The sequence below is a fragment of the Coloeus monedula genome (genome assembly GCF_965178545.1).
Source record: "Coloeus monedula genome assembly, chromosome: 3".
In the NCBI taxonomy this organism is placed as follows: Eukaryota; Metazoa; Chordata; class Aves; order Passeriformes; family Corvidae; genus Coloeus; species Coloeus monedula.
Window position 1 is genome coordinate 28,975,311 of NC_138783.1, and position 26,565 is coordinate 29,001,875.

Sequence of the window (26,565 nt, forward strand, 5' to 3'; positions counted from 1 at the left end):
TGGAAAAGAAAAGGTTTTGGAAGCATGGAGAGATGAAGATGTTACATCTTGACACATTTCTGTAGGTTAGCTTCAGTCTGGCTAGCTTGGCTGTCCTGTAAATACTTTCCAGAGCACCGTGAAATGTGATTATAGAAAAGTGACATCACAGTGCTCAACAGCCCTTGGTGCATTCCCCGGCTTCTAATTTAGTAACAAAATATGACTTTTCTTCCTGATGCTATGCGGGGGCAGCACAACCCTGAGCTAGAAAAGCAGAGCTACTTTTGGCTTGCCTCATCATTTCCTGATGATGATGAAGGACAAGGAGAGAACCAGGCTTAACTTCTCAGTCCTTGCAGACTCTTGAGAATTATCTTTTTATTCATGAACAGCATGCATTTGCAGTCAGCTGAGAGATTTTGAGCATTGAGTTTCACTGTACCCTTACGCAATGCAGCTGCATTCATAAATCATTACATAGGATAGCTGTGCTACTGCTTCTGTAGGAGCAGAAAATCCTAACATTTTTATTTCAAAATGGACACTTTCAGTGCAGTCCTGGAATAAATGTAATTTCTTGGAGCACTGATTTTGTTTTGAGGGCCGAAAAAAGTTATGCTTCACTATTGGGGGGCAGAAGCACACTGTGCATGGAAAGCAATTAATTACAACTGGAGACCTCATTTCCCTTCCACCACACAGGAGAAAGATGAGGGAGTGGCAGTGGCAAAGAGACTCAGTTGCATGGTGTGACCAGAGCTTCTGGTGGAGAGAGGACCTGATTTTCATTATGTTTGTATTTCTCCCTCATGGTCTGTGTTCTCTCCCCTGCAGCTCCAGTGACAGTATCCCAGTTTATCCTGACACAGAGAGATGACAGTAGTCTTTCTGTTTCTTGGCTTGCCCCACGGCAACGCAGCCGGACCTCGGTGGAGTATGAGGTCATGTTCTTTGAGAAGGTAAGGCTTGCCTGATTTGCTCTTCCCCCTTTCACCCAAAGGGGTGGAAGTGTCCTCTTGTTCAGCATGCATTTGTTACTTGATCCTGTTTGGTTCCTGCAGGGAGAGGAGGCACGTTACACAGTGAAGCACCTTCTTGAGCCAAATGTCACTCTGAGAGACCTGCAGCCAGACACAGCCTACCTGCTCCGTGTGAGATCCATCACACCCCTTGGGCCTGGGCCCTACTCCGCAGAGCAGGAATTTCGCACCCTTCCACCAGGTAAAGGACAAGCACTGGTATCTCATCTGGGAGAAAGCCACTTCCCCATCAGACTGTATATTCACATGGTACATGGATCTCTTTTCGTGTTCTGCTGGCTGTAAGGCACACTCCTGAGTGCCTTGTCACCAGAGCCAAGCCTGATGCTTTGTAAAGACAAAAGACATTTTTCCTGTTTCCTTGCTGTCTTATAAAATTCACTTATACGTTCCCATTCAGACCTGATCAGTCTCAGTTTAGTGTGTTGTACTGGTACAAGAGTTAACCAGACCTTCATTTAGTTCTTCAAAGACATTTTGATTTTGGCTAATGTTTCTAAGTTTGAATGCTGGTCAAATGATTACCATATGCCTCCTTTTATGTGCCAGTTACTAGGGAAAAGGAGAACTCAGAGGACCTCAGCACTACTTTTTCCAGCTTTATCAGTTCCACTGTATGTAGTCCAGCTCCTGAATGTAGCTCTGCCCAAAGAGATGGTGTACCACTGAAAAATGTTCTTCACCAAAGCACAATGTGTAGAAGGCCAGGCTGTCAGAGCTACAAAAAGATCTTTCTCCTGTGTCAAAGAACATCTTCTATAGGCCTGATATCCAACCTCCTCTTTCCCTGGGTCACCCAGAAATTTCCCCTTAGTCTAAAGTTTTCTGTAATGGAGTTTGCTCCCTCTTCATTCCACAGACTCCTGCTGACCCAATGGATAACTTTAGAAATACATGCATTGAAGTGCTGCATTTGAAAGTTTTATTGTAATGAAATAAGGACATGGAAGAAAGCTAAGGCATACCTTAATGTAACTAAATAGTTAAATTAACAGTGTAAAAGCTGATAAGGCATTGGGATACCATTACTGGAATATAAAGGTTGGGCCCTTTTTGGCACCTGGAGCTTTTGGTAAAATCTTCATGAAGTCACAGTGACAAATGATCATACCAAAAATGATGTTTAACCAATTAAATAAAGTACTGCAAAGGCCCTGTGAAAAAGATGGATATTAGCATGCACAATTGTTTTGATTAAGAAAGAGTAGATTAGAAAATGCTTTCATCAAGATTATGCTTCATTTCAAATAAAAGTTGATCACCTCATCATGCCAAGACAAAGGTATTTTGAATATGAAAGGGATTAAAAGGAAGTGCCAGCAAGGTTTCATTTAATGAGTGTTCTTGTTTGATCATACTAGAAGCATTGTTTAGCTTTATAGTTTAGGAATATTAGTGTAGCAGGATCTGCAAGGAGTGGCAATTATATATTTAAATCTGAGTTTGATAATTTAGATCCCTTTAATTCCTGCAGAAGTCCTATGTACCTAAAAGCTTGTCCATTTTATTGATAAAAGATACTATTTCACCCTCCACATCTTAGCTTTTTGATTTTAACAAAACAAGGACTTTAACTCTGCCTCTTGATTTCTGCTTAACTAAGCTGGTGATTTTTAGTAATTTTAGTGGGATGAGTCAGCATCAGAGGAAGAATAACTAGTGTTAATTAAGCTTTATGGATGCTGAGCATTGGACTAGATGTTAGGAAACACTTCCCCACACAGTTCTCTGTATCATCTGTTCCTTGCTTTTAAATCTGCTCATTTATGAAAAAAAAATTATTTGGGGATTTTCTTTCTTCTGGATGTTTTCCTAAATCTCTCTTGGGAAAATATTAAAAATATGTAGATTCTCATTACTTTTTCATTAATGCATTTTAAATTTTAAAAACATTTTTTAAGTTGTGGGAAATAAGTTTTAAAAACACTAAGAGAGGTAATTTAGCATTTTCTCTGATGAATTCAAATATATTTGTGGAAATGCCTAGCTTTAACTTGAGAATCTAAATGGAAGGAGACAGCCTGTGTTATGTGAACACTATCTGAAAGCTATCCAACCTCACAATGAAACCACCTGATGCTCAGTTTTGAGAAAACAGGAATATGATGCTAGACTGCAAGTTTGTAAGTCAGTACTTGTTTCAGGAGTCCTATGCAGACAGGGCCTTTTGTCAGGGTAATCAGGCAAAGGAGCAGCCCCAGATGTTGATGGGAGGGGAGCATGTAATTAATTTCATAAACAAGAAGAGAGTCACTTTAGACTGTTGGGGAAAATCATGTCTTTGCTTTTCCATAGTTTAAATCAGGTACTGAACAGGAAGAAGGGCCTGATCTGAAAGGATTGTTGGAGAGGAGTGGGAGGGAAGGAACATCTGTTCTTCATTTTTGAAAGTGTCATGGAATTTAAGTAGGAAATCAGACATAGGGATAAATTACTCAACTAGAAGACCAAGACTGTAGATAAGAGTCAACCAGATAACCACCAGAAGGTGCTCCACGCACATGAGTAACAGTATGATAGGACTCCCATCTGGTGGCTCTGCTGCCTGAAGGCAAAATGGCTGTAACTTGCCTAATGCCATTAACTGGTAGAAGCTGGTTGTTATGTTCCAGACAAACAGATACTGGTCTTCTAAGTGATGTGGCCTCTCTCTTTGCTTCTGCAGACACGGGAGCTCTGTCTGGTGGAGTCATAGTCTCTATTATCTTTGGAGTTCTCCTATTTATTGGGCTAATTCTGGGATTTGTCATGTTTCGGCGAAAGTAAGTATTGGTTTTTGGTATTAAAAAAGGTATAGATGTAGGAATAGCTGAGCTATGGGAGCTTGAGAAAGAGAGGCCCTGTTTTCTCACAGGGTATTGTATAGGTGTATATATATATATATTGTATAGTTAGAGAAGAAAAACACCAGTGTGCTGCAGCAAGATGGGAAGGGTCTCAGTAAGTAATTTTGATTATCAGGATTGGAGGGATTGATATTTTAAGATAATATTTGCTGTTGGAAACAGAGGAAAATGTGGTGATTTCTCAGTTTTGTTATAATCCAGCAGCATCATATTGTTATCATGACAGAGGAATAAAAATGTTGTTAGGGTACAATCATTTCTATAGCTGCTGACCAGTTGAGTGGTAATGCATGTATGCAGTCATTTCAAACCATTTTCCACATACCATTACTGCTGGGGTCCTCTACCCATATACAGAATTCTACTTTCCTTCTCAATGTCTATAAGGCTGCTATTGCTTGGTTTTAAGAAGATCAGATACTCTACTGGAAGCATACAGAAAACATAAAATAAACAGAAATTCATCTGTAACTCAGCACAAAACTCCCTATATGAAAACAAAGCTCAATTTCTAAATGTTAATGAGCCATCACATTTTATTGCCAGCCGTACTTTTCCAAGTAGGTGCAGTGTCTGGTTCCACTTTGCTCTGTGCTACCCTGAACTCTGTCCCTAACCAGCTAGCGAAGGCATGCTGAAAGTCTTGCTTTTCCCTTTGCTATCTGCTGACCATTTTATTTTCACGACTCTTTCTGATGTTCCAGGAGGGCTCGTTGGAGACATGCACGGCCAGATTACAATACTTCGGGCTTTGAGCGAGGTGAGCTTCAAAGGGATGATAAAACCAGGGGGAAGCCTGGAATGTGTTGGAAGGGATGAAAAGAAATATTGGTTTCAAACCAGACACTGGCATGGCTTTTCCGATGTAATTTGCCTCTTCCCACAAATTCTACTCTTCAATGTAGGTTTGGTAGATTTTTTTACTGCCATTGTTAGAAGCCCATGGATTCACTTCTGCTTTTGTAGCTATTCTTTAAAAAGGTTGTCCAAAGAGCTGACAGGTTAATTTGCTCTTTTGTTTCCCTTTACCATAGAGAAGGTCTGGTTGAAACCCTATGTAGACCTGCAACCATATGATGACCCCAGCAGAGGAGTCCTGGAATTCACTAAGGAACTGGACGTCTCTTGTGTCACTATGGAGAACGTGATTGGAGAGGGTGAGTTACTTATTGCTCTCCCCGTCTTTCAGTTTGCCCACACTGTTGTTTTGCTACCCATCCTTGAGTTCATCTGTGACATTTTGCCTCTGGTTGTCTTCAGGGGAGTTTGGGGAGGTCTATCGTGGGTCCCTGAGACTCCCAGGGAAAGAACGTATTGTGGTTGCCATCAAGACTCTGAAGTCAACATACTCAGACTCACAGTGGTGGAACTTTCTGCGTGAAGCAACAATTATGGGGCAGTTCAATCACCCGAACATTGTGCGTCTGGAGGGAGTTGTCACCAAAAGTAAGTGTGTGTGTGAGAGAGTCCTGGAATGAGAGCAGAAACTGGCACATTTCTCAGGCCTTTCTTAGTGAGTTTGCTGTCAGAGAGGCTGTTCTGGGAGAAGACAGGCATTGTCATGTCAGAGAACGAGGAAGGGAGGAGAGGTATGGATTTCCAACAGAGTCCTGAGGCAGTGTTAGGAGAGATCTTCTAGGGCTGGTGAGTAGATGACGAGTCAGGATAGTGTAAGGGATGCTACAGGGTTATATGTGTGACACCAGGAGGAGTACAAGATCATTGGGAGATGTCAAAGGAGAAGGGGCAGCCAGCTGTGCCAGTGGAGTGGGGGTGTTAGCTGGGGTTGGACGTGGTTCTCTGTGTTGGGGAATGTGGAGAGCATTGAAAGGCTTGAGTAGGAGAATTTGAAAAGGCTTAAACCCTCTTGTCTTCCTCAAGGGAGGCCAATGATGATCATCACTGAGTATATGGAAAATGGAGCACTGGATACCTTCCTCCGGGTGAGAAACTCCAATCTGTAATCAGCTTGTGTACTGCCAGAACTTGCACTTGACCTGGATTTAGGGCCCTAAAATAAAACTAGAAATAAGATCCAGATATCCACTTACTTTCTGCTTACTGACATTTCCAGTGTCAGCAGCAGAAGCTTGATGCCGTCCAGTTTGTTCAGTGACCAGAGTGGTGTCTGGAAATGCAGTTGCCTAATGATGACTCTGGAGACCACCACCAGTCCCCTAGTGAGAACCTGTTGGGGTCTTTGGGCTGCAGCATTGCCTTTTTGCTTGTTCACCACTGCCCGTTTTTGTAAGTTAATAAGGTCAGTGACTAGAAGCCAAGCGAATCAATGTCACTTCTCTCACTTCTTCTTCCATGCAGGAGAATGAGGAAAAATTTAGCCCTGTGCAGCTTGTGAGCATGCTGCAGGGAATAGCCTCTGGCATGACCTACCTTTCAGAACACAATTATGTGCACCGGGATCTGGCTGCTCGTAACATCCTGGTAACACGCAGTCTCCAGTGCAAGGTGTCTGACTTCGGTCTCTCACGAATTTTGGAGAATGATGCAGAGGGAACCTATGAAACCAAGGTGAGGCAAACCCAGTCTATCAGCTGTGTAAATTAACTGTAGTCTCTGAGGAAAGCCTGTAGTAAAATTACAAGTCATGGTGTGGATGGTTCAGAAGGTGGTACTTTTGTCTCTGGAGTCCAGGTTGATTTAGTTTGCTAACAAATTCAGAGGGACTGTGGTGTTAAAATGAGAAGAAAAATAAGAGGTCTCATCTCTTGGACTCAGTTACTGAATCTAGCTTAGAAGATAGCCTTGCTGTGATCAGTTTTGGACTAGGGTTATCTCCATGTCTCTTTCAATGAAAGTTCCAGTAATTCTAATGGGTGGTGTCCTTCAAAGCAGGGCTGTGACTGGTGTCAGGCTCTTCACTCCCACAGCAGAGATTTTGTGTAGCATTCAACTGAACAGAGGGCTTAAACTCATTTACTTTCCAAGAATATTTCTCTCCTTTTGAGAAATTTCCCATGTCACTTCAAATGAAGTGGGCTCAATCTCTGAACCACTTTGTAAGGTCCTTGCATGAAAACACTGGAGAAATACAATTCAATGATACATGCTGGATACACTATGTTTCTGCTCTTTTACAGGGTGGTAAGATTCCTATCCGATGGACAGCCCCAGAGGCCATTGCTCATCGGATTTTCACCTCAGCCAGTGATGTCTGGAGCTTTGGAATTGTCATGTGGGAGGTGCTGTCATTTGGTGACAAGCCATATGGACACATGACCAATCAAGAGGTAACAGATACTGGGTTCAAGGGCTGATTTAAAAAATAAACAAGGCATGTGGGCCCAACTTTTGTAGATCCCCCTCAGCCTGCAGTCTTGACTTTCTTTTGAACCCATAACTACTATGTTTCCCTCCCTGCTAAAAATCAGTGCAACCAAGTCAAGGACAATAAGTATTGAGGTGTCAACAGCAATAAGCCAAATTAAGAGTAGTTAAATCAGCCATGGCATTTGGATCTGGAGATATTCTCCACTGGTTTTGTTTTCTCATTCCTCTGGCCCTGGTGCATTATGTGTCATCTCATTCTAGGCTCAGAACATGCTGTTGAAATTATTCCTCAGAGTCTGGTTCCCCTTCTCTCACTGTGCCAGAACCATTTGGTCCTCACTTGTCCTCACTTCTCATGAACATGTCCTGAGTGGCAAATGGGAGCTAAACTAGTAAAGGACTGAAAATACATGCATATGCCACTTCAGTTTTTGGCATCCCTTAGGTGTCTTGATCCTGTGCTGTGCTGCCCAAACCCTGTGTCGTACATATGTAATCTGCATCAACCCCTCCCTGGCTGCACACTGTAAAGTGGTGAATGGCTCCTCCCAGAGGTCTCTGGCTTCTATTCTGCACTCTTTGCTCTTGGCCAGATTTCTCTCTGTCCTCTGTGCAGGTGATGAAAAGCTTAGAGGATGGGTACCGGCTCCCCCCGCCTGTGGATTGCCCATCTATCCTCTACGAACTCATGAAGAATTGCTGGTCACACGATCGGATGAGGAGGCCTCATTTTCAGGAAATCCGGGCACAGCTGCAACATTTCATCTCAAGTCCCCAACTCCTCCGGCCTGTTGCAGACTTTGACCCCAGGTAAGCAGGCTGTCACCAGAGGAGGAGGGGTTAACTGGGATGCTTCACCTCCCAGTCCCCAGCAGGAGGAGAGGCAGTGCGAACAATGCAGACTGGAAAGATGCACCGTGAGTGCTCTGTGTGCAGAAGATAGTGGTTGTCTCTGTCTCCTGGTGACAGAGGGCAGAGCCACTGGCCTGCTCTGACCTCACTTTTCAGAGAGCAGATTAGTTGGCCCTGCCCTGGCAGAGGGTGCTTGCTTGCCCTTCGGCTACTGTCTCCTAGTGCTGTCCATTTCAGGTGGTTGCCTGGCTAATGAAGTGTTTATGTGTCTCTAGGGTAACACTCCGTCTCCCCAGCTGCAGTGGATCCGATGGGATCCCCTACCGATCCATCCCTGAGTGGCTGGAATCCATTCGCATGAAGCGCTACATCTCCAACTTCCGCACTGCCGGCCTGGACACCATGGAGTCCATTCTGGAGCTCACTGCTGAGTAAGTGCAGGCCAGGCTCCCACAGGGCCCCTCAGGCTGTGCTACAAGGAGCTGTGCTTGTCCTTGTGTGATCTGAACAAGCACTGATATTTACTTGGAAGGCTTCTCTCCATCCTTCTCCATGCAGTTAAATGGAAGTGGACTGGCTTCTTCACCTAAAAGGGAAGAATCAGCCCAAACTGTGAGACTAATTTCCTAACTTGAGGCTCTTCAGGGGTCTTCAGCTGCTCTGAACTCACATCAGACACAAACAGCAATGGGAAAGAATAGATGGCAAACAGTTCTCTAACCTGTCTCCCTACCCTTGTAGGACTTTGTAAGATAATTTCCTTGCCACTAATTCCATATGGACTAGTGATATCCCCCCCACTCCATCAGCCAGGCACTGTTGTGTCATAGAGCATATCTTTCTGGGCTCTTCAGAAGGATTCAGGACACAGCTGTGTTATTTTGTCGGGGATGTACAGTCACCTCCAACCAGAGCAGTTACATGAAACAAATGTGCAAGCACAGACCTGCTGAAGGGTTGAGACATGGCCCCTATCACAAGCTGATTTAATCACAAATCCTGATTTACTGGGAGCATAGGCCTAGTCACAAAGTGGGAGAGGTCAGTTGACTGGGTGGGCAGAGGTAGCCAGGGAAGGGCAGGAATATCTAGGAGTTTCTTCCCTCTAGAGGAAAGGCAGGTGTATTAGGAGGCACTGAGGGAAAGGAAGCTTTCTGAACTCATGCTTGGTAACTGTTTCTGCCCTTACCCACACCCTTGTCCCTAAGGAACAAGAACAGCAATTCATTTTTTCCTTTCTTTTCCCATTTCCTTCAGGGACTTGAAACAAATGGGAGTATCACTTCCAGGCCACCAGAAGAGGATCTTGTGCAGCATCCAAGGCTTTAAGGAGTGATCAGTTGTTGCATTCCTAAGCTTGAAAAATGCCCATCCTTACCAGATATCACTTGGAATCATTCCTATGGCAATTGCTTCCAAATGAGTGACTGGACAAGCAAAGCAAAACAACCAGAACTGAAAAAGCTCATGAGGCAACACCACCTGCTCTCATTTCTGTTCCCCCTTGCTTTAGCTCTACAGCAGCCATCAGTACGTTTCAGAGCAGTGGTCTTAGAAACTGTTCTCAGCCCTGTCTTCTGCAGTCTACTTTGTGCAGCACTAAGTAGGCCTTGTAGTCCACAAACTGGAGTTTCAGACCCTCAGTATATCAGATGGAGTACAAAGTGGGTGGAAGGTGGTGGATAATGTTTTAAGATTGGAGATGAGGGTTCAGGATAGACTGGGACATTCAGGGAGCACGCACAAGAATACAGACAGGTAGAGACAGGGCTCATTCACTCCTTGGCATACATTCCTTCTCACTTCAGCACCCTTCTGTCTTTCTTATTTTGCATCAGGAACAAACTATTCAGTTCTTCATGAGGCTGCTGGTAAGGCATATATATTTTTAATGCAGCTATTCTTGCCTTGAACACCAACCTGTGGTGTACTTCTTTCTTTGGAGGAAAACTGGGAATAGAAGCACACCCCACTGTAACTTGTGTGATCACAGCACCTCAGAATGTGCTGTTTTGCACATGCACACTTCAGAGGGGAGATTTACATCTCTCCAAACTGCTTAATACCTTCTCATATGCCATGGACAGAAAACCCTTTACGTATCCATTTTTCTCTGCCCCTTTTTAAAAGAGACAATAGTCTTGTTTGGCTGGAATAGGGTATTTGTAACAGAAAAATGTGTAGGTGGTCTGTCTTACTCCTTCTCTGTGGAGGAAATGTTATTATTTATCAGATCTCAAGACAGTTATAGTCTGTAAATAATATTTTGTAAATAAACCTGTGGCAGAGCAGGCTGTGTTGGAATTCTTTGGCTTAATTCAAATGTGATTGAGACCTTTAGCATACCTATCATAAGTTCCAGCAGGGTTCTTACATCCACCTTTAGTTGTTTCAGCCAACAGTCTTTGTCCATTTAACTGCAGATGTAACATGGAAGTGCAATTGCATTAGGATTAAAGGATACCTTTGCAGCTGGTCACTTCAGATTTTTTTCTTTCACCCAGTTACAGGCTTATCTATCCAACATCCAAGTCCATCTTTTTACAGATCCTGTGATTATTCCTAAATCATAAGAAATATTAGCAGCTACTGCTGTGTTTGATGAAATACATGTGAGTAGTACTTCTTTCTCCTGCAGACTAGACTGTCCAGGAGAAAGAAAGATTCTCACTGATGTTCCTGAGACTTTCTCCCACCTGGGAAGAGTAGCTACCTCAAGATTTATTTTTGAAGTCTGGGTTGGTGAAATTGAGTGCTACACATACATTCAGCAATGTGACTTGCTAGGGGTAACAGTATCTCCATAACTGTATAATGCTCTAAAGTCTTAAGGCTATAAATTAACACTGCTGTGCCTGGGAAGGTCTTCCTTAATCATAAAAGAAGGGCTAAGAAGCAGAGATCTAAAGAACTGCAACCTGAAGCAAGAAGGCTGGTTTCTATTCGACACAGACCATGGCTACTCAAGTCACTGCAGCTATAGCAAGAGGGAGAGCTGACAAGCAAAGCTCTTACTGTGAGTTTTTACTGCATCTGTCTTAGTAATAGCTTTTTTTAACGTGAAGTATAGGTAACCAGTAAATTTGCTACCTGGCAGATACCCAAGCTAGCAGATAAGCCCTGATGAAGCCGACACAAGAGTATGAGCTTGTGCCATGCACATGTAAACTTTGGCCTATCACTGCAGATGATAGAGAAGTGGGAGTGGTTGATACATCAGATGGTTGCACTGCCATGCAGAGGGACCTTAATAGGGGAGAGAAATGAGAAGAGGGGAGATTCAGGAAGTTGAACCAAGGGAAATGCAGAACCTCACCACTGGGGAGGAATAACCTCACGCATCAGTACAAGCTGGGGACTGGAAGGTAGCTTTTCAGGAAAGGACTTGCAGGTCATTGTGAACAGCAAGTTGCACCTGAACCCTTTAACAAAGAAACACAACAGTACCTGGGCTGCATTTCAGCAAATGCATCACCAGTAACTGGAAGGAGGCCATTCTTTCTCTTTATTCCAACATTGGTCAGACACCTAAAGTGTTGCGTCCAATCTTGGGGTCCCTAGCACAAAGGACGACATGGACAGTGGAGCAAGTCCAGTGAAAGGCCACTGGTTTTGAAGGGATTAGAGCATCTGACATACAAGGAGAGGCTGAGAGAGCTTAGGGGCTGTTCAGCCTCAAGAGGAGAATGTTTGGATGGCTTTTATCATTCTGTATAAATACCTGATAGGAGTGAAAAAGGAGCCAGACACTCCTCAGTGGTATCCAGTGAAAGAAGTAGCAGTGAGAACACACCAAAATGCAGTAAATGGAAGGTGAGAAAAAAACTTACTGTGAGAGTTGTTAACACTGGAACAGATTATCCAAGTCTCATCCTTTAAGGTATTAAAAAGCAACCTGCTCTGGTTGACCCGGCTCTGAGTAGGGAGGTCCCTTTCAACTTCAAGTGTTAGGAGCTGCTGAATCAGCTGGCCTGATAGAGAAGAGGCTGTTCAGTTCCATGTCCTCAGGGCACAGCCAGCAGCAAGCCTGAGCATGTATTCCCAATAGGCACTCATGCACAGAAAATCTCCAAGTATATAATGCATGCATGTATATAAACGCACACACACTGCACATGACTGGCCTGAGGCAGAGAGCACAGCAGACATGCAAGCACAGCACAAACAGCCTAATCCTCTTCCTGGCTCTGGCTGATCAGGATGAACCTGTTAGAGGGAAACATACATCTATAGGATGGATCCCTCTAGTGCCTGAGACCAGCCATCCTGCAGCTGGCTCCACACCCTGGAGCCTGAGCTGGTCTCCTCAGTTGCTGGCAAATCCTCCAGGCCTGCAGCCATGCTGCACGGTGAGCATGCAGACATGCACACACACCCCGGAGCCCTCCAAGAGTTAGCCTAAGACATTGGCTCTACTCAGCAGCTGGCTCCAGGATCCCCTGGTCCCCCGGTGTCCTCACACACAGATGCACACTCTTCTCTTTCAGCTGGTCTCCAGACCCAAGAGTAGCTCCTGGGAACGTGAGCAGCTGACTCTCGTGCCTTTACAGCATTTAGCCAGACCCGCAGCCATGCCATGTGCCAGCTCTCAAAGCTCTTGCCCTACTCACCAGCTACTCTGACTTGATTTTGCTGGTGATAACACACACCACCACAATATGCATGCACTCAGGTCTGTCCAGTTGCTGGCATTTAGATCCACTCGCACAGAACAGACTTCATGCACACAGAACAGGAAAAAAAAAAAAACTATTATGAAGACAGGACAGACCACACTGATGACACACAGGGCATGGCCAGACAAGCGTACTGTGTACGTGCAGCCACCTCCTGCGCCCTTTTCCCATCAGTTTTTCCCATGGTGCTTCCCATCCTTGATCACTCACTTTTCCTGCCTTTGATCTCTTCCCTACACATCCCACAACAAGTGTTGTACAGTCCCCAAATGCTCTTTCCATGCACCCCATGCCCCTCAGAGGGACTAGCCTCCCTTTAACCAACAAGGTGATCCCCTCCCATTGACTCCATGGGATAGGTCTCCTACCCAGACACCAAGGCTACAGTCCTCTGGGAGGAGCAGAGCTAGTGCTTCTCTGCCCCAGCATTGTTCCTCTCCTCTGCACTCCTTGGTGTTTGTGGGCACAAGCTTTTAATAGCATGGCCTAGAAACAACCTCTCAAACAATGCCAACAAACTAGCAACAACTAGGGTAAGAAAAATAATTGTACAATTTGTTTATTCTCTACTCATCCTATAGAAAACCTCAAGACATTTACTGGATCAATTTGCAAGGAGTCATTAAAGATTTGCCCCAAACTGGCAAAAGATCAAGAGTAGGTTTCATGTCTTTGAAGTGTAGAAACACTGGTGCTCACCACAAAAAGGAGTTTCACCTGCAGTGACCATGACAGTACCACGCTTAGAACAGTAAACAGCAAGCACAAACACTGAGGAGCAATAGCTAGGGCAAAGCAAACAAAGTGTCCACTTTTACTCCAATCCACTTGCATCTCACTGGAATACCCACCTCTGAGTGATCCATGAAGCAGACTACTGTATTGCTGTACTGAACTGCAGTCTTCCACTCCTTTAAATGAGAGCTACTCTTCAGGCACAGAAAAATAGAAGCCTGGAAAGCAGACCAAGAGGTGGAGAGAGAAAGGCCATGTTCAGACTCCTGATCTCTGGAGGCTGGGTAGAACAGCAGCTATACATTAGGCAATGTGTAAAAAAGCTCTACAATGGCAGTTCTACTGCCAAAGACAGCAACTCTCATGGGTGGCTGAACAAATACAGCAGACACAGGTTAATGGAAAAAAAACCACACATTTTATTGAATGCAAACAGTGGTTGGACAGTGTTGTTATTCAAAAGGTTTGTTCAGTTTGAGACAGTTTCTAGTCCAGGAAATGGGGCTCGGTGCAGTAACACTTAGAGCCAGACAGTACATTGCAATTACACTGCAGCTTTCACTGACAGCAGTGAAAGGAACCCTACTGGAACAGGAGACATTCCTCAGTCTGCTGAATCCTCATCCATGCACTGAGACGCCTCCTCACCATGTGCTGCCCGTCCTTACGACGGTCTTTATTTGTAAACATGCATTCTTTGGACTGCTTTGCTACTCTGGTGCCCAGCCTGGCTGTCCAGAAACCGCACTGGGAAACAAATCATTTTGGGAAGGGGAAAAAGATTTAAAAAAAAAAAAAAGTTTCCAAACTCAGAGTAGTATTTCAAACACTGCCAGTTTAATCTGGCTAAGGAAAAAAATGACAAGACAGTTAATCAGTAAAATCCTTTAGAGACAGAAAAGCTATAGCAGGTTAGCTTTTTCCAGCAACAGTAACAGATTCCCACTACTTTCTGCCTCCACACTCTAATCCAGGTAAGGGAGCAGGCAGAGGAAGGCATCCTGATAACGAGGTGTCACAAGATATAAAATAAAAGACAGAAGTGGTGCCACGATGCAGGCTTCCACCTTCTCAAGTCAAGTCATTGTTCTTGGCTCCACGAAACTGAAGAATGCTCTCAGCCCTTCCCAGCACCTGCCACCAGGTCTTTCTTGCTTCTTCCACCAGGCGGTGGTGGAGGTCTGATCTTTATCCTCCAGAGTCTCGAGGGAACAGCAATTGTGCACTAACCTTGATCACAGCCCCCAGCCTGGAATACACTGTGGCCAGGAAGCAGTGACAGGAGAAGAGATCCTTTCTTGGTGGGTGTGCAGAGTGAAGTCTAGGAGCAGTGAATCCTACGTGAGTAAAGAACTGTGCTGGCATAGTCTCCATTGGTTGCAGTCTGCCTTGTCAGGCAGAGGGGTAGGACAATGGCAGGGAGGGAAGGAGTACTGAGAGTGGGGGACTCAAGGGAATGCCTCCTCGGAGCTCCTCAGCGCGCTGTTTTGGCACGGGCAGTGTGACACTTGATACACAGCACGTGCCCATCCAGAGGAAAGCACCCATTCTCATCTGCTTCAATGGACAAGGGCTTCCCACAGTCCTAAACAGGAAAAGAAGAGGTAGGGAGCTCAATGATGGCCAAGAACAGGGTAAAGGCATTCGAGGATGCAGAAAGGCCCCACTGTGTCAGGTTAACTGCTCACAGCCCAGTGCTCTGTCCCTGATGGTGCTAATGGGAGACACTGTTTTGAGGGGAGAGCAATCCCAGCACTTACATACATACATATCCTTACATACAGCTGCTATATTAGGGGTGTTAGAGAATATAACAACCCTGCATAGTCCCTGTTCATGAACCCATGGTCTGGGAATGTCTGATATTTTTCTGAACGTACTTCAGAAACGCTCCACATTCATTCAGAACAACTTTGGTGTTTGGTCAGCATAGACAACAAAGGTGCCCAGTTGCTGGTGATGGGCATGGGAGACATGGGAGGAGTGGGGCCACCAGTCTTACCTCACACTTGTAACATTTCATGTGGAAATTTTTCTCCAGTGCAACAACACGCACTGTCTCATCCTTTCCAGGCTCTGGCATGATAGGTTCACTACACACTGAGCATCGTGGAGCATACTTCCTGCAACACAAAACCATGGAGGAGACCATGACCACTGTGGTGACATTCAAGGCAGGCTTCTCAGTGCTGTTCAATGGCATTAGCACCAGAGGGATAATAAATGTTTAGATGGAAAGACATCTTAATACTTTGCTGGTTCATTTTTAACTTCATGCCCAACAGAGGACATGGGCAACCCAACCCTGTACTGCAGAAAAAAGAAGCAGGTGTGAGGGACTCTGCCTTTTCTCAGCCACCACATACACACGTCTCCCTCCATACCTGTGGTAGTCATCCACACAGTGAGGCTGGTTGGACTGGTCCACAATAAAAGAGGTCCCCTCCAGGGGGGTATGGCACATCACACAGGTGAAGCACTGGGGATGGTATGAGTTACCAGTGGCCTTCAGCATCCGGTCTGTGATGGTCTGCTTGCAGACGCTGCACTTTTCCAGGGTGCTCTGAGCCCAAAGAAAACAAATAAGACACATGAATCCAATCTCCCACCCCTGTGAGGCTTCACCACAGAAAGCAAGGATAGAAGGAGGAAGAGAAAGCAAGAGAGAACCACCACAGCGAGTTCAGCTCTCTCCAGCAGCTTTCACCCCAGTGACTCACAGCATAGCAGTCCTCACAGAAGGGCTTCTCATCCACATTGTAGAACTGCTGCCCCTGCAGCTGTTTCTCACATTTGAAGCAGGTGAAGCATTCCACGTGGAAGAGGCGGTCCAGGGCCCTCACAGCTGGCTGGGTTCGTGACAGGGGCTTCCGGCAGAAGCCACAGAGCTCTGTCAATGGCAGAAGAAAGGGGTCAGGAGAGATTAAAACCCACCACTGTCTTAATCTTACCGCTGCTATTGAGGGAACGCACCAGAAGTTGCAGCCTCTGCTGGGGGTGGATGCTCCATATCCTTCATTAGTTTCTGGGTCAACTTCTCCAGCTCTTCTACCTCCTTCATTGTCAGACAGGAATTCCCCCTAGGTGGATCTGCACTGGAACCTGTGGGTCTATGCTGCAGGAAGAGGAAACATTCAATCCCAAAAGATACATACAGACTCCTTCCCACTTAGTCCCTAATAAACCTAATTCTCTTGCCTTTAAAGGTTCCCTCTGTTCATCTCTAGGAACAGTCTTCCATGCACTGTGCTTGATCCTTTTCACCTCCACATGAAGTCCTACCCCTCTCCACCACTATCTCTATAGTTACATCTCTCTTTCACATGGGTAACAGCCTCCCATAGCCTGGGGCAGATGCCCCCCTCATCCTCCCAACTTTACTCCCCATGTGCCTGTCCAAAGACACCAGTCCCATGGCTCTTTCCCTTACCGTGTCTTTTGCAGCAGCAGGTTTTTCTGTTGGACGTGGCTTCTCCTGCACTTGGGGTCTCTCCCTCTGCTGGGCATAGGTGAAATTAGGGGGCTGTGGTCGAGAGGAGGGGCCTGAAGGTGAAGGGGCTGTGAACTGAGTCTGAAGGGAAGTAGGGTGTCTTGTAGAATTTGAGGGAGCCACTGGAACACTGTCACCTGATTTGGACACAGACTTAGGAGAGCCAGCAACAGGAGATGGGGTGAATTTAGGGGTAGGCTGAGCAGAAGGGAGAGAGGGGGGTGGAGGGACTGGTGCCTGGGGCTCCTTGCGTTGCTGTGGGGCTGCCCATGGGGTTGGGGTGGGGTTCAAATCCACCCCAGGGGGCTTGAAAGATGAGCTTCCACTTGGCTTTGGTGTGAACTTGGAAGGAAAGGAATGAGGAGTATCTTTGGGTGCAGATGGTATTTCCACAGGGGATTTTGCGGCCAGTGGTTTCTCCAGAGAACCTGTGGATCCTGCAGTGATCTGTAAAGAGAAACAGCAGAGAGAACACAGGCAGTTAGCAGAAAGGTGGAAGAGAAAATATGCCATCTATAGCAGTGAGTCAGTCAGCAGCTACCCCAGACCCAGCATCCTAAGAGTTTCCACACTGTGACATATTTAGCGGTACAGACAGGTTGCAAGATCCATGCTTTCCGGTCCTTCACCAACACTTCCATGCTATGGTTTATCCAGACATTTTAATCTTCAGTAGCACCCTTCTCACTACCTCTGTTCAGCAAACCAGTCATCTCTTCTTCCACCTGCAACAGTCTGGACAGCTCACCCGGGATTTGAAGGGGTCATTCTTCTCCATGTCATCCAACATTACAGACAGTGAGTCAATCTCAAGATCAACGCTGCTCATCTTGCCACGTACCTACATCGCCATCCATGAGGAGAAAGGGAGCAGAGCATGTTACAGGAACAGCCAGAGAAATGGGTGTATCATTCCCTTACAATAGCAGCCTTTGGTACTTTGCACTGTGGTACAGATCTGCTCCTTGCTTTGAATGGATAACAAGTTGGTGAGGATGAACAGGATACAGTCTCAAAGGTCTACAAACAGTGGGAAAATCGACAGCCCAAGGAAGCTCACACAGATTTAGGTGGGAAAAGACATCTGGACGTCTGTAGTCCAACACTGCTCACAGCAGAGCTAATTCCCAAGCAACACCAGGTTGCTCAGGGCCCCATCCAGGTGATTTCACAACATTCCCAATGATGCAGATTCCCCAGTCTTTCTAGGCACCCATGCCAGCAGTGAGCCACCCTTGGAGTGGAACAGGGTTTTCTTCTGTCCAAGAGGAATTTCCCTTGCCACAACTTCTGTCCATTGTCTCTTGGTGCACCCGAGTAAGAAGAATCTGTCTTCTCTCCAGCCCTCCTTTAGGCATTGCAGACTCAGTCAGAACCCTGCCTTGGCAGCCTCTTCTGTTCCAACCCCCAAAGGCTGCTATGGCCTTTCACTGGATTGCATCTCGTTCAGTATTCCACAGGGATTATTCCAATGGAAAGCCTGACTGGATATAGCCCTCCAAGATGCAGCCTCGCTAGCACAGAAGGGAGGAGTAATCACCGTCCTTGTCCTTCTCACAAGCGCAGCCCAGCGTGTGGTTGGCCTTTATTGCCGCAAGGGCGCATTGCTGGCTCGCATGCACCTCACTGTCCACCGGGAACCCCAGGTCCTGCCCCGCAGAGCTGCAGCCCAGCCAGCTGACCCTAACCCGTGCTGGGCCACGGGCTGGTAGCATTCCCTGCTTTCCCGGATCTCAGGACTTCCCGCTGCTGAGCTCGGACAATAGCGAGAAGCTGTCCCAACTCACAGAGCATCACAGAAACCACACTTCCTTGGACCTCACTTACCTGTGGGGCAGGAACCTTGTTCACAGGTCCTTCATCGAACACTGGTGGAGGAGGAGGAGGTGGAGAAGGAGGTGAAGGAAAAGCTTCATCTGGGGCTGGTGGGAAAGGTTCTTCAAAGGGCGGTGGGGGTGGTGGAAATGCACAATTCGAGGAGAAGCTTGCATCCTCCCCAGGTGGAGGAGGAGGTGGCAGAGGCAGGTCTATGGGGAAGAACGAGAATAAAAGCAACTTTGGATCATTTCTTACTCCTAACCAGAAGGGTTCTTGAAGATATTGCAGGAAGCAGGATCACGGAATCACAGAGTGTTTTGGGAGGGAAGAGACCTTCAAGAATATCTAGTTCGATCCTCACTGCCATGGGCAGGGATGCCACTCACTAGATCAGGTTGCTCAGGGCCCCATCCAGTGAGACCTTGAACACTTCCAGAAATGGGGCATCCACCTCTCTGGGCAACCTGTTCCAGTGCCTCACCACTCTGAGTAGAGAATTTCCTCCTGAAATTCTAATCTAATCTAAACCTGCCCTCTTTCAGTAGTCCTTATACTATCTGCACACAAAATCTCCATCTCCCTCTTTTTTATAACCCCTTAAGGTAGAAGGCAGCCACAATGAGCTCTCCCCAGAGCCCTCCCTTCCCCAGGCTGAACAACCCCATGTCTCTCAGCCTGTTTTCCTAGGAGAGGTGCTCCCACCCTCAGATCATCTTCATGGTCTCCTCTGGATTCACTGCAACAGGTCCACATCTTTCTTGTGCTGAGGACCCCGGAGCCAGATGCAGCATTCCAGGTGGGGTCTCACAAGAGTGGAGCAGAGAGGCAGAATCCCATCCCCATCTGCTGGTCACACCCCTTCCGATGCAGCCCAGGATGCCATCGACTTTCTGGGCAGTGAGGGCACACTGGTTCCCCTGTATCCACAGGACCTCTGCACCCAACAAGGATGACTGAACTCCACAGGCTGTTTTTCACTTTGTCCAAAGCTTTTCATAATCACGTCATCTTTCCTCAGTAGCTGCTGCTGTTAGTCCCTGAGCAGAGCTCTTGTATAATTGGGGAACAGGTCTTGCTATGCTCTTTCCCGCTCCTTGTCCCATTCTTTGGTCCCCAGCATACCCTTCTCTTGCCAGTAACTGGCTCAGATTATTGAACACAGGGTAGCATAGATGGAACACCAGTGGACAACCCAGGACCTTGGAGAGCCTGTATTTTTACACAAAAATAAGCTGGTATCTCACAGCAGGATAGTAAGCACTACAAGAAACAAGTGGGGGGGAAAAAAAGCAAGCTGGACCAATTACCCCTTAAGTGTATGAAGAATCTTTGAAATGGCTTTGTTTTTCTGGGGCATAAAACCAGCTCTGATTTTAGAGGCTAATGTGTCTTCACACCAATATACATTAGGACACAAGAAATTTTCCAAAACCCTTTTAAGCAGGCTGGAAAGCACCACAGTGCCTCAGAGTTTTCTAGAAAACCCCATTGCTTCCACCTATTTGTATCTGCCCAAGATGCAGAACAAGCAAAACCAACCATTTTCTACTACAACACAGACAAACAAATGTGAATCCTTCTCCCTTCACCATGTAGGGGAGGAACTGTCCTCCTATCAACCACACAGCAAAGAACATCAAAGATGAGGAGGTGTAACTTCCACGTGCCTTCTTCTAGACACCCACCCCTCTTCCCAGCTAGCCCCAATGAGCAGTAGGGTATAACACCAAGCTTTTCACTCCAGCTATTCCAAGTGCAACTTTTAACAGGAGTAATTGAATTGTCTCATCTTCATATCCAGCTGTGGTCAACAGGCTTTATAAGGACTTCTCATCTGTAACCTAAGGGAGACAATACTGCCCCTTTAGAAGATTAAAGCCAAAATCTTATTAGCCTGTGGAATGCGTAAACTGCCCTGGTATGCAACACCTCTTCCAAGCCTTCTTGTGCTGCAGAAATTCTGCTGGGGGGAGGGAGTAATACTATGTATTTTTTTTTCTTTGAAATTACAGTTTGGGATCAAGCTTGTACATGCTTGCCTTTTGGTTTATTGAAACCATAAGAAACAAAATCCTCATCTGTTGTCACCTTGTTTCAGATGCACTAAAAGCCTGTTTTATGAATTATTCACAGGACAAGAAAGTTCCTCACAAACTTGTTATACCAGATTTACAGAATGATCAATACTACATGTAACATTCCTACAGGAGTACTAACTTAGCCATCCTGTCATTTAAGACAAAGAGACCAACTGCTATAGCTTTGTATCATAAGTTTTGTTTGGGGAGTGTATAAGGAAGGCACAGAAGGACTGAAGATATGCACCAGAGAAGGATCAAATCAGATGCATTTCTCTCATGACTGAGTTTTGGTGGCTCATCTGTACCTCAGCTGTCTTGCTGGCAGCCCTTACCCAACGATGACACAGCAGCTTATGACAAATGGTTCTTTTGCTAGTTTTTCTGTCTAGTTACTCCATAATACCCACTTTAAGGATAGGGGAAGCAGAGCAAGCAACACCCAACACACACACTGTACATCGAAAAATAATTTTTAACATCCACCTGTCTACTTCAGGTAATATCTGTGTCAGTCTGAGGCCTTCTGACAGACACATCCCTAATCCAGACAACTATAGCAGAAAATGATAAATCCTAAGATGGGACCATAGTTTCCACAGATATAAAATTCCAGCCAACAACATACAAGAAATAGGTCACCAGAGTTAGCTGGTATAATTTCAGGAGGCAGAAGCACCAGCATGTCCTTGTGACTTGAGAAATGGGAAAAACGGCTTAATCATTTCTCTCCTCTAAGCCCAGGACCACTCCTCCTACCATCAGGTCATCTGCCCAGCAACTTAGCCTGCTAACCTAGAAAACATCAGTGTTGCAGTCTGTGCTAAACAGTGAAAGAAAAGGCATTTAAACCAACAGTTGGCATTCTCCAAACACGTGTGTCCTGACTGAGGCACACTCTTTCCTTGACAGAGCCTTGGGGAAATAGGCAGCATCAACCATTAGCAAAGGGTCCCTACCAAAATTTCTGGTGGCCCCATGCTGATCATGAGTTCAAACTACAGAGTCATACAACCAGTAACCTGCATCTTGAAGGACACAAAACCAACCAAGCAAGAAAACATGGAACAAAAAAACCACTCCAGCACTGCAGGAAATGAAAAAAAGGCCACACAAAAAAAGAAAGAAAGAAATAAGAAAACCACAGTGAAACAAGAAGTCACTCTACACAGGAAAACCCAACCCAACCCACTAGGAAAAAGTACAAAACTGTACAAGCCATACAAACTAAACTCTAAGTCTCACTTCCTGTTTATCACCGCTGCCACTATTTTTTCACCCAATTATTTCTCCCTTCTCTTTTCCAGCACCAACGATGGCAGTTGCAGAGTCCGCAAGAAGGACAGTCAGAGATCACCAACTTAAGCTGGGACCAGTCAACACGAAGGACAACAGCGTGATTCATCACTATCAGGGTCAACTTTTCTGCAACATACTTGCTCTCAGACACGCTGGCCAGAAACAGACTGCAATTACACAACTGTGCACCCAGGGAATACTGTGAAAAATCCACTGCGTTCCTCCAGCCTCAGTGCAGTGCAGGACGGCCTCTCCCCTCCTTTCCTAATGGAGATACTACCTAGACTGAGATCCCTTTCCAATCCATTTATCTTGTTATGGAACCTGCCAGTCTCTACAGCAAGAATATCCATCACTTACAGCAGTTATGACCCTGGTTCTCATATTCAGCCCAGTCACAAACCTCCCACCCTAAGAATACAGAAATGCATATTCACATCTGCCATAGCAGCCTTCACCTACCTTCTGCCAGCAGGGACATGGGTGGTACTGGAATCTCCCCCACCTTCCCTATCTGAGCACGCTGGGCACCAGGTCCAGGAGGTGGGGGCAGCGATGACTCTGACGCACCCCCAGCCTTGAAGGGGTTCACCTTGGGTTTAGGGGCAACCACGGGTGCAAACTTCTTCTGTGGGTTGTAGAAGGAAGGGGTAGAAATGTTGATGCTGACTGTGGACGTCATGCGGGTCCCTGGAGGACCTGGGGAGGCCATCTTCTCAGCACCTACCAGGAGAGAAGAGGGAGGAAACCTGTATGAAGTCATCCTTGAGCCAGAGTGGAAATTAATGGAGAAGAATATGTGAAACAAAGGGATACAGGAATTTAAGTCAGGCCAGAAGCTGAGGTGCCTAAGCAGCGCACTTACAAGACCAGCACAGGAAAAAGGAGGAACAGAAACTGCAGACAGCTCAAATGAGCCATCACACTTCACCATTTCAACTAAGGATGGCAATAACCACAAATGGGTTCTCGCCATGGAGAAAACCCAGATTTCCACTGCACTGGAGCCCTGCACCTGTGGTGACCAGAAGGAGGGTGATCCCCCGCACCCCAAAGGAAGCCCCTGGAAATGGAGTGAGCATTTCCTCTCCCCCTCTACCCGATAACGCCAGCCGGTTCCTCTCGAGCTCAGCTTGTGACAGCGCCAGCAATGCCCCCTCTCCCCCGGCACCCCCACCCTTTACCTCCAGGCCCCTCCATGCTGCCGGAGCCCGCACGGCAGGGCGGCAGAGGGTCTCCCGGTGCTGGGCGATGCCAGCCGGTGTCTCCTTCGTGCCCTGGCCGGGCTCCGCCGCCCGCTCCGCTCCGCCCCCGCCAGGAAGCGCTCCCCGGATGCCGCCCCACCGCCGCCCCCCGCGGGCAGCCCCGGCCGCCGGCCTGACCCCCGCACCGGCCCCGCTCGCTCGGCTCCGGCAGCCGCAGGATACCCCGCCGGGCCGGCTGTCCGGGGAACGGCAGGGCTCCCGAGGAGAGGCGCATCCCTAGGGTTCCCCCGCTCCTGCGATCCAGGCCAGCAATCTCACCCGTGCTAGAAGCCTCCACGGAGCCAGACGCTTTGTTGTAAAGCCTGGCATGCCCATAGCCCTCCTAACACCCCAGCACAATAGGGCTGCCGTCAGCACAGGGGCTCCGTGCCAGCATTTCACGTTGGCACGTCCCAATCAGTGCCCCTCCACACTGCCGGCCTCTCACACGGACAATAACAGCTGCTGCCACAGACAGCCCTGGTGCCACAAACATCCGCCCACCCATGATTAACCCCTGGCTGCTGATAAGACCTGCATGCCCCATTCTACTGAGTCCCATGAGTCAGTGCAGCGTGCGATAGAGAGCAGAAACCTGTCACAGCTTCCCCAGGTCACAAGCGTGTGGCAACACAAACAAACAAAGTCCATGCTGCTGAACTTTTCCTTCCCTTTGTGCAGTGCTGATAAGATGCATACACTTGGACAAACCCTTCTGGGATTTTCAAAAGGAGAATGAGGCCACAACAATAAGCAGGAGCCAAAGAGCTGTGCTGAGCATTTCCCCTGGATTCAGAATGGGAAAGGGCCAAGGCAGAAGAGTAATTAGCAAGGTCTGTCCTCACTCCCCCAAACTTTTAGGGGTCAACAGACTTGCAAGTCAGAAGGGACTGACGAACTCCCTCCATTCTGCAGTTCCTACCAACCTTCAGAAGCTGTTAAGAAGGCCTCCAGCCTTTCTTTACAGACTTTTGCCTCATGCTCCACTATTTCACTAGGGTGTAATGAACCACTTGGCAGTAGTTCTACCAGATTTGACAGCATTATGAGCAGAACACTACAGTGACAATGTCACTTCTAATCAGGGGTTAGTCAACACACAGTCTGGGGACATCGGCTGCTTTGCAGAAAAAACCATTGTCTTTGCAACCAGCAGCTGCTATCTCCCTTAACCCAAAGCAGCCCATTTCCCGGTATGCTGCACCGCACTTAGGGCACTTTCTGCTCAGGACTGTCTCCATCCAGCAGCTGCCCCTGCCCATCCTCACTTCTGGTTATCAGTCCACCCACACACAGACCAAACCGGCTGAGAAAGCTTGGCCTCGCAGAGAGTCACCCCCCCAGCCCTGGGGCCTTGCCAATGCCATCTAAGCCTTACCAGAAACTGGCAGCTCACACGGCTCCTGTGGCGCAGTTTGTGAGAGCTGTGGGAGAGGGAGTGTCACGCCAACAGAACTAATCTCAAATCTTTCTCATCCTCACATTTTCCCCGAGGGGAGAGATTTTTCTACCTTCTGTAACAGCATTTATGACTCAAGTGGAGCTATGAAGAAAGATGTCCCCAAAGGACACAGTCGGGATACCTAGTTGCCTCATACACTGTTTCCTTCTGAGAGCAAGAAGTAGGAGGACAGAACCAAGGGACACCTCCTTCAGCAAGAGGGTCACCTCCCAGAAGGTCCCATGGTGCGTCTGCCACCTGTTATGCATCCAGACAGCTTTCACTTCTTTGATCCCATGACACCACTTTGACCAGCTCTGCTTCTTTCCCGGGGTAATAAAAGCAGGAGGAACCTGAAGAAGCAGAGAGCCGAGTGACATTTTTCACTTCTGTTGGTAAAGCAGTTTGGCAGCAGTCACACTGGGAGCCCATGTAAAAGCCAGCCCAACACTGTAGCTCCACACATCATATCTGTACTTCCCCCATCGGCCAACTTCCTCCCAACTGAACGGAGTCAGAGGAGAACAAAAAAAAAAAAAAAAAAAACAAAAAAACCAACAACCAAAAAACAAACCCACCAAAACAAAAAAAAAAAAAACCCACAAACAAACAAACAAGAATATTAAGAACAGATTAAATGGATTCAGGAGTTATGCTGCTTTCCATCCAGAAAGTTCTTCCAGCCTGCCTCAAAGCTACAAAGCTTCAAAGACAGCAAAGTCTATCAGCTATGCAAGCTGCAACGAAAAGCCTTAAAGCAACCGGGCTGGGGGGAGGGGGTTATTCGGAGCTACAAAGTTCTCTCGCAGATGCTGGGCTTGCCTCCTCTCTATGCAAGAAAGGGGAAAAAAACCCGAAGAAAACTCCAAAAAGCTATGCAAACATATTTAAAACGTCAGAAAATTTTACGACTTTGCAAGCACTTTCTCAGGGCACTCCCAGGGAGACAGAAACTCATACATTAGGCAAATTTCATGCACAAAGGGCCCCAGATTCCTCTCTCAAGCACATCTGGAAAAAGGCTCCCGAGGTGTCTCGCTCATCCATGCGCACACAAAAGAGAGCTTGTCCCGAGCAGAGCCCGGCAGCACCCCCTCCCTCCCTCCCGCCGCTGGGGCTGTGCGGGAGCGCCGAGTCGCCTCCATTCCGCCGGGAGGGAACAAAACTCACCACACGGACACGCGAACCTGCCTTTTTCTTTTTTTTCTTTTTTTTTTTCTTTTTTTTTTCTTTTGTGGACGGTCAAGCACCCCCACTAGCCACGACCGTAGTCAGCCTCGCCGAGAGCGAAGGGCTGTGTCCGAGGCGAAGAGCCGTGCCGGAGGGAGCGGCAGGAAACCCGCACTCCTCCGCGCCCCGCGCCATCCCCGGGGCGAAGGACAAAGGCTGTGTCGCCAAGCCGAGCGAGGAGACTCACCTCTGGGAGAGTGGGAAATGCCACCCCCGGCGCTGGGGCTGTCGGGGCCGGACTCCTCGGCTGCCCCGGCCCGCCCGCCGGGAGCAGCAACAGCAGCGAGAGGCGGAGGAGCACCAAGCCCCGGCGCTTCCTCCCAACTCGCGAAAAAAGCCTCGCCCAGGCAAAGTTGTTTGACCATAAAAGGCGCGAGGCCGCGGCACAGCTGAGCTCACTCGCTGGGGAATGTGGCAATGAGGTAACGGGGGCCGGGGCTTGCCGGGGCAGCAGCCCCGGGCCTTGCCGGCCGGGGAGGGGGCGAGCGCTCTGCCCGCCGGCGGTCGCCAACGAGACGCGTCTGTCGGGGTTTTCCCGGCCCCCTC

General features: G+C 47.3%; 2 protein-coding genes across 4 annotated transcripts in view; one reads left to right on the forward strand and one right to left on the reverse strand.

Moving 5' to 3' along the window:
• The window catches only part of EPHA1 (EPH receptor A1), a gene marked incomplete at both ends in the record, with an annotated part of 32,962 nt that extends 23,618 nt beyond the window's left edge, over positions 1-9,344 (forward strand). Inside the window, 12 exons of the mRNA XM_082278946.1 lie at positions 817-941; positions 1,044-1,203; positions 3,688-3,784; positions 4,573-4,628; positions 4,903-5,025; positions 5,129-5,314; positions 5,750-5,811; positions 6,188-6,397; positions 6,967-7,116; positions 7,773-7,966; positions 8,284-8,439; positions 9,266-9,344. Coding sequence (XP_082135072.1) covers positions 817-941; positions 1,044-1,203; positions 3,688-3,784; positions 4,573-4,628; positions 4,903-5,025; positions 5,129-5,314; positions 5,750-5,811; positions 6,188-6,397; positions 6,967-7,116; positions 7,773-7,966; positions 8,284-8,439; positions 9,266-9,344 — 1,598 coding nt within the window. The remainder of the gene's footprint in view (positions 1-816; positions 942-1,043; positions 1,204-3,687; positions 3,785-4,572; positions 4,629-4,902; positions 5,026-5,128; positions 5,315-5,749; positions 5,812-6,187; positions 6,398-6,966; positions 7,117-7,772; positions 7,967-8,283; positions 8,440-9,265) is intronic.
• A 4,484-nt stretch (positions 9,345-13,828) lies between these two features.
• On the reverse strand, positions 13,829-26,338 carry ZYX (zyxin). Of its 3 annotated transcripts, none has more exons than XM_082278085.1 (10): positions 26,207-26,338; positions 22,567-22,827; positions 18,737-18,936; positions 17,658-17,750; positions 16,850-17,356; positions 16,393-16,534; positions 16,140-16,309; positions 15,804-15,982; positions 15,422-15,542; positions 13,829-15,004 (listed from the first exon to the last, which is right to left on the reverse strand). In XM_082278085.1, exons 2-10 carry the CDS (start codon positions 22,814-22,816, stop codon positions 14,894-14,896), a joined length of 1,773 nt encoding a protein of 590 aa, XP_082134211.1. In that variant the 5' UTR covers positions 22,817-22,827; positions 26,207-26,338; the 3' UTR covers positions 13,829-14,893. The 3 variants fall into 3 exon arrangements, with proteins under 3 accessions (XP_082134211.1, XP_082134212.1, XP_082134213.1); XM_082278086.1 differs by lacking the exon at positions 26,207-26,338 and adding an exon at positions 25,960-26,179; XM_082278087.1 differs by lacking the exon at positions 17,658-17,750.
• Between the last annotated feature and the right edge of the window lie 227 nt (positions 26,339-26,565).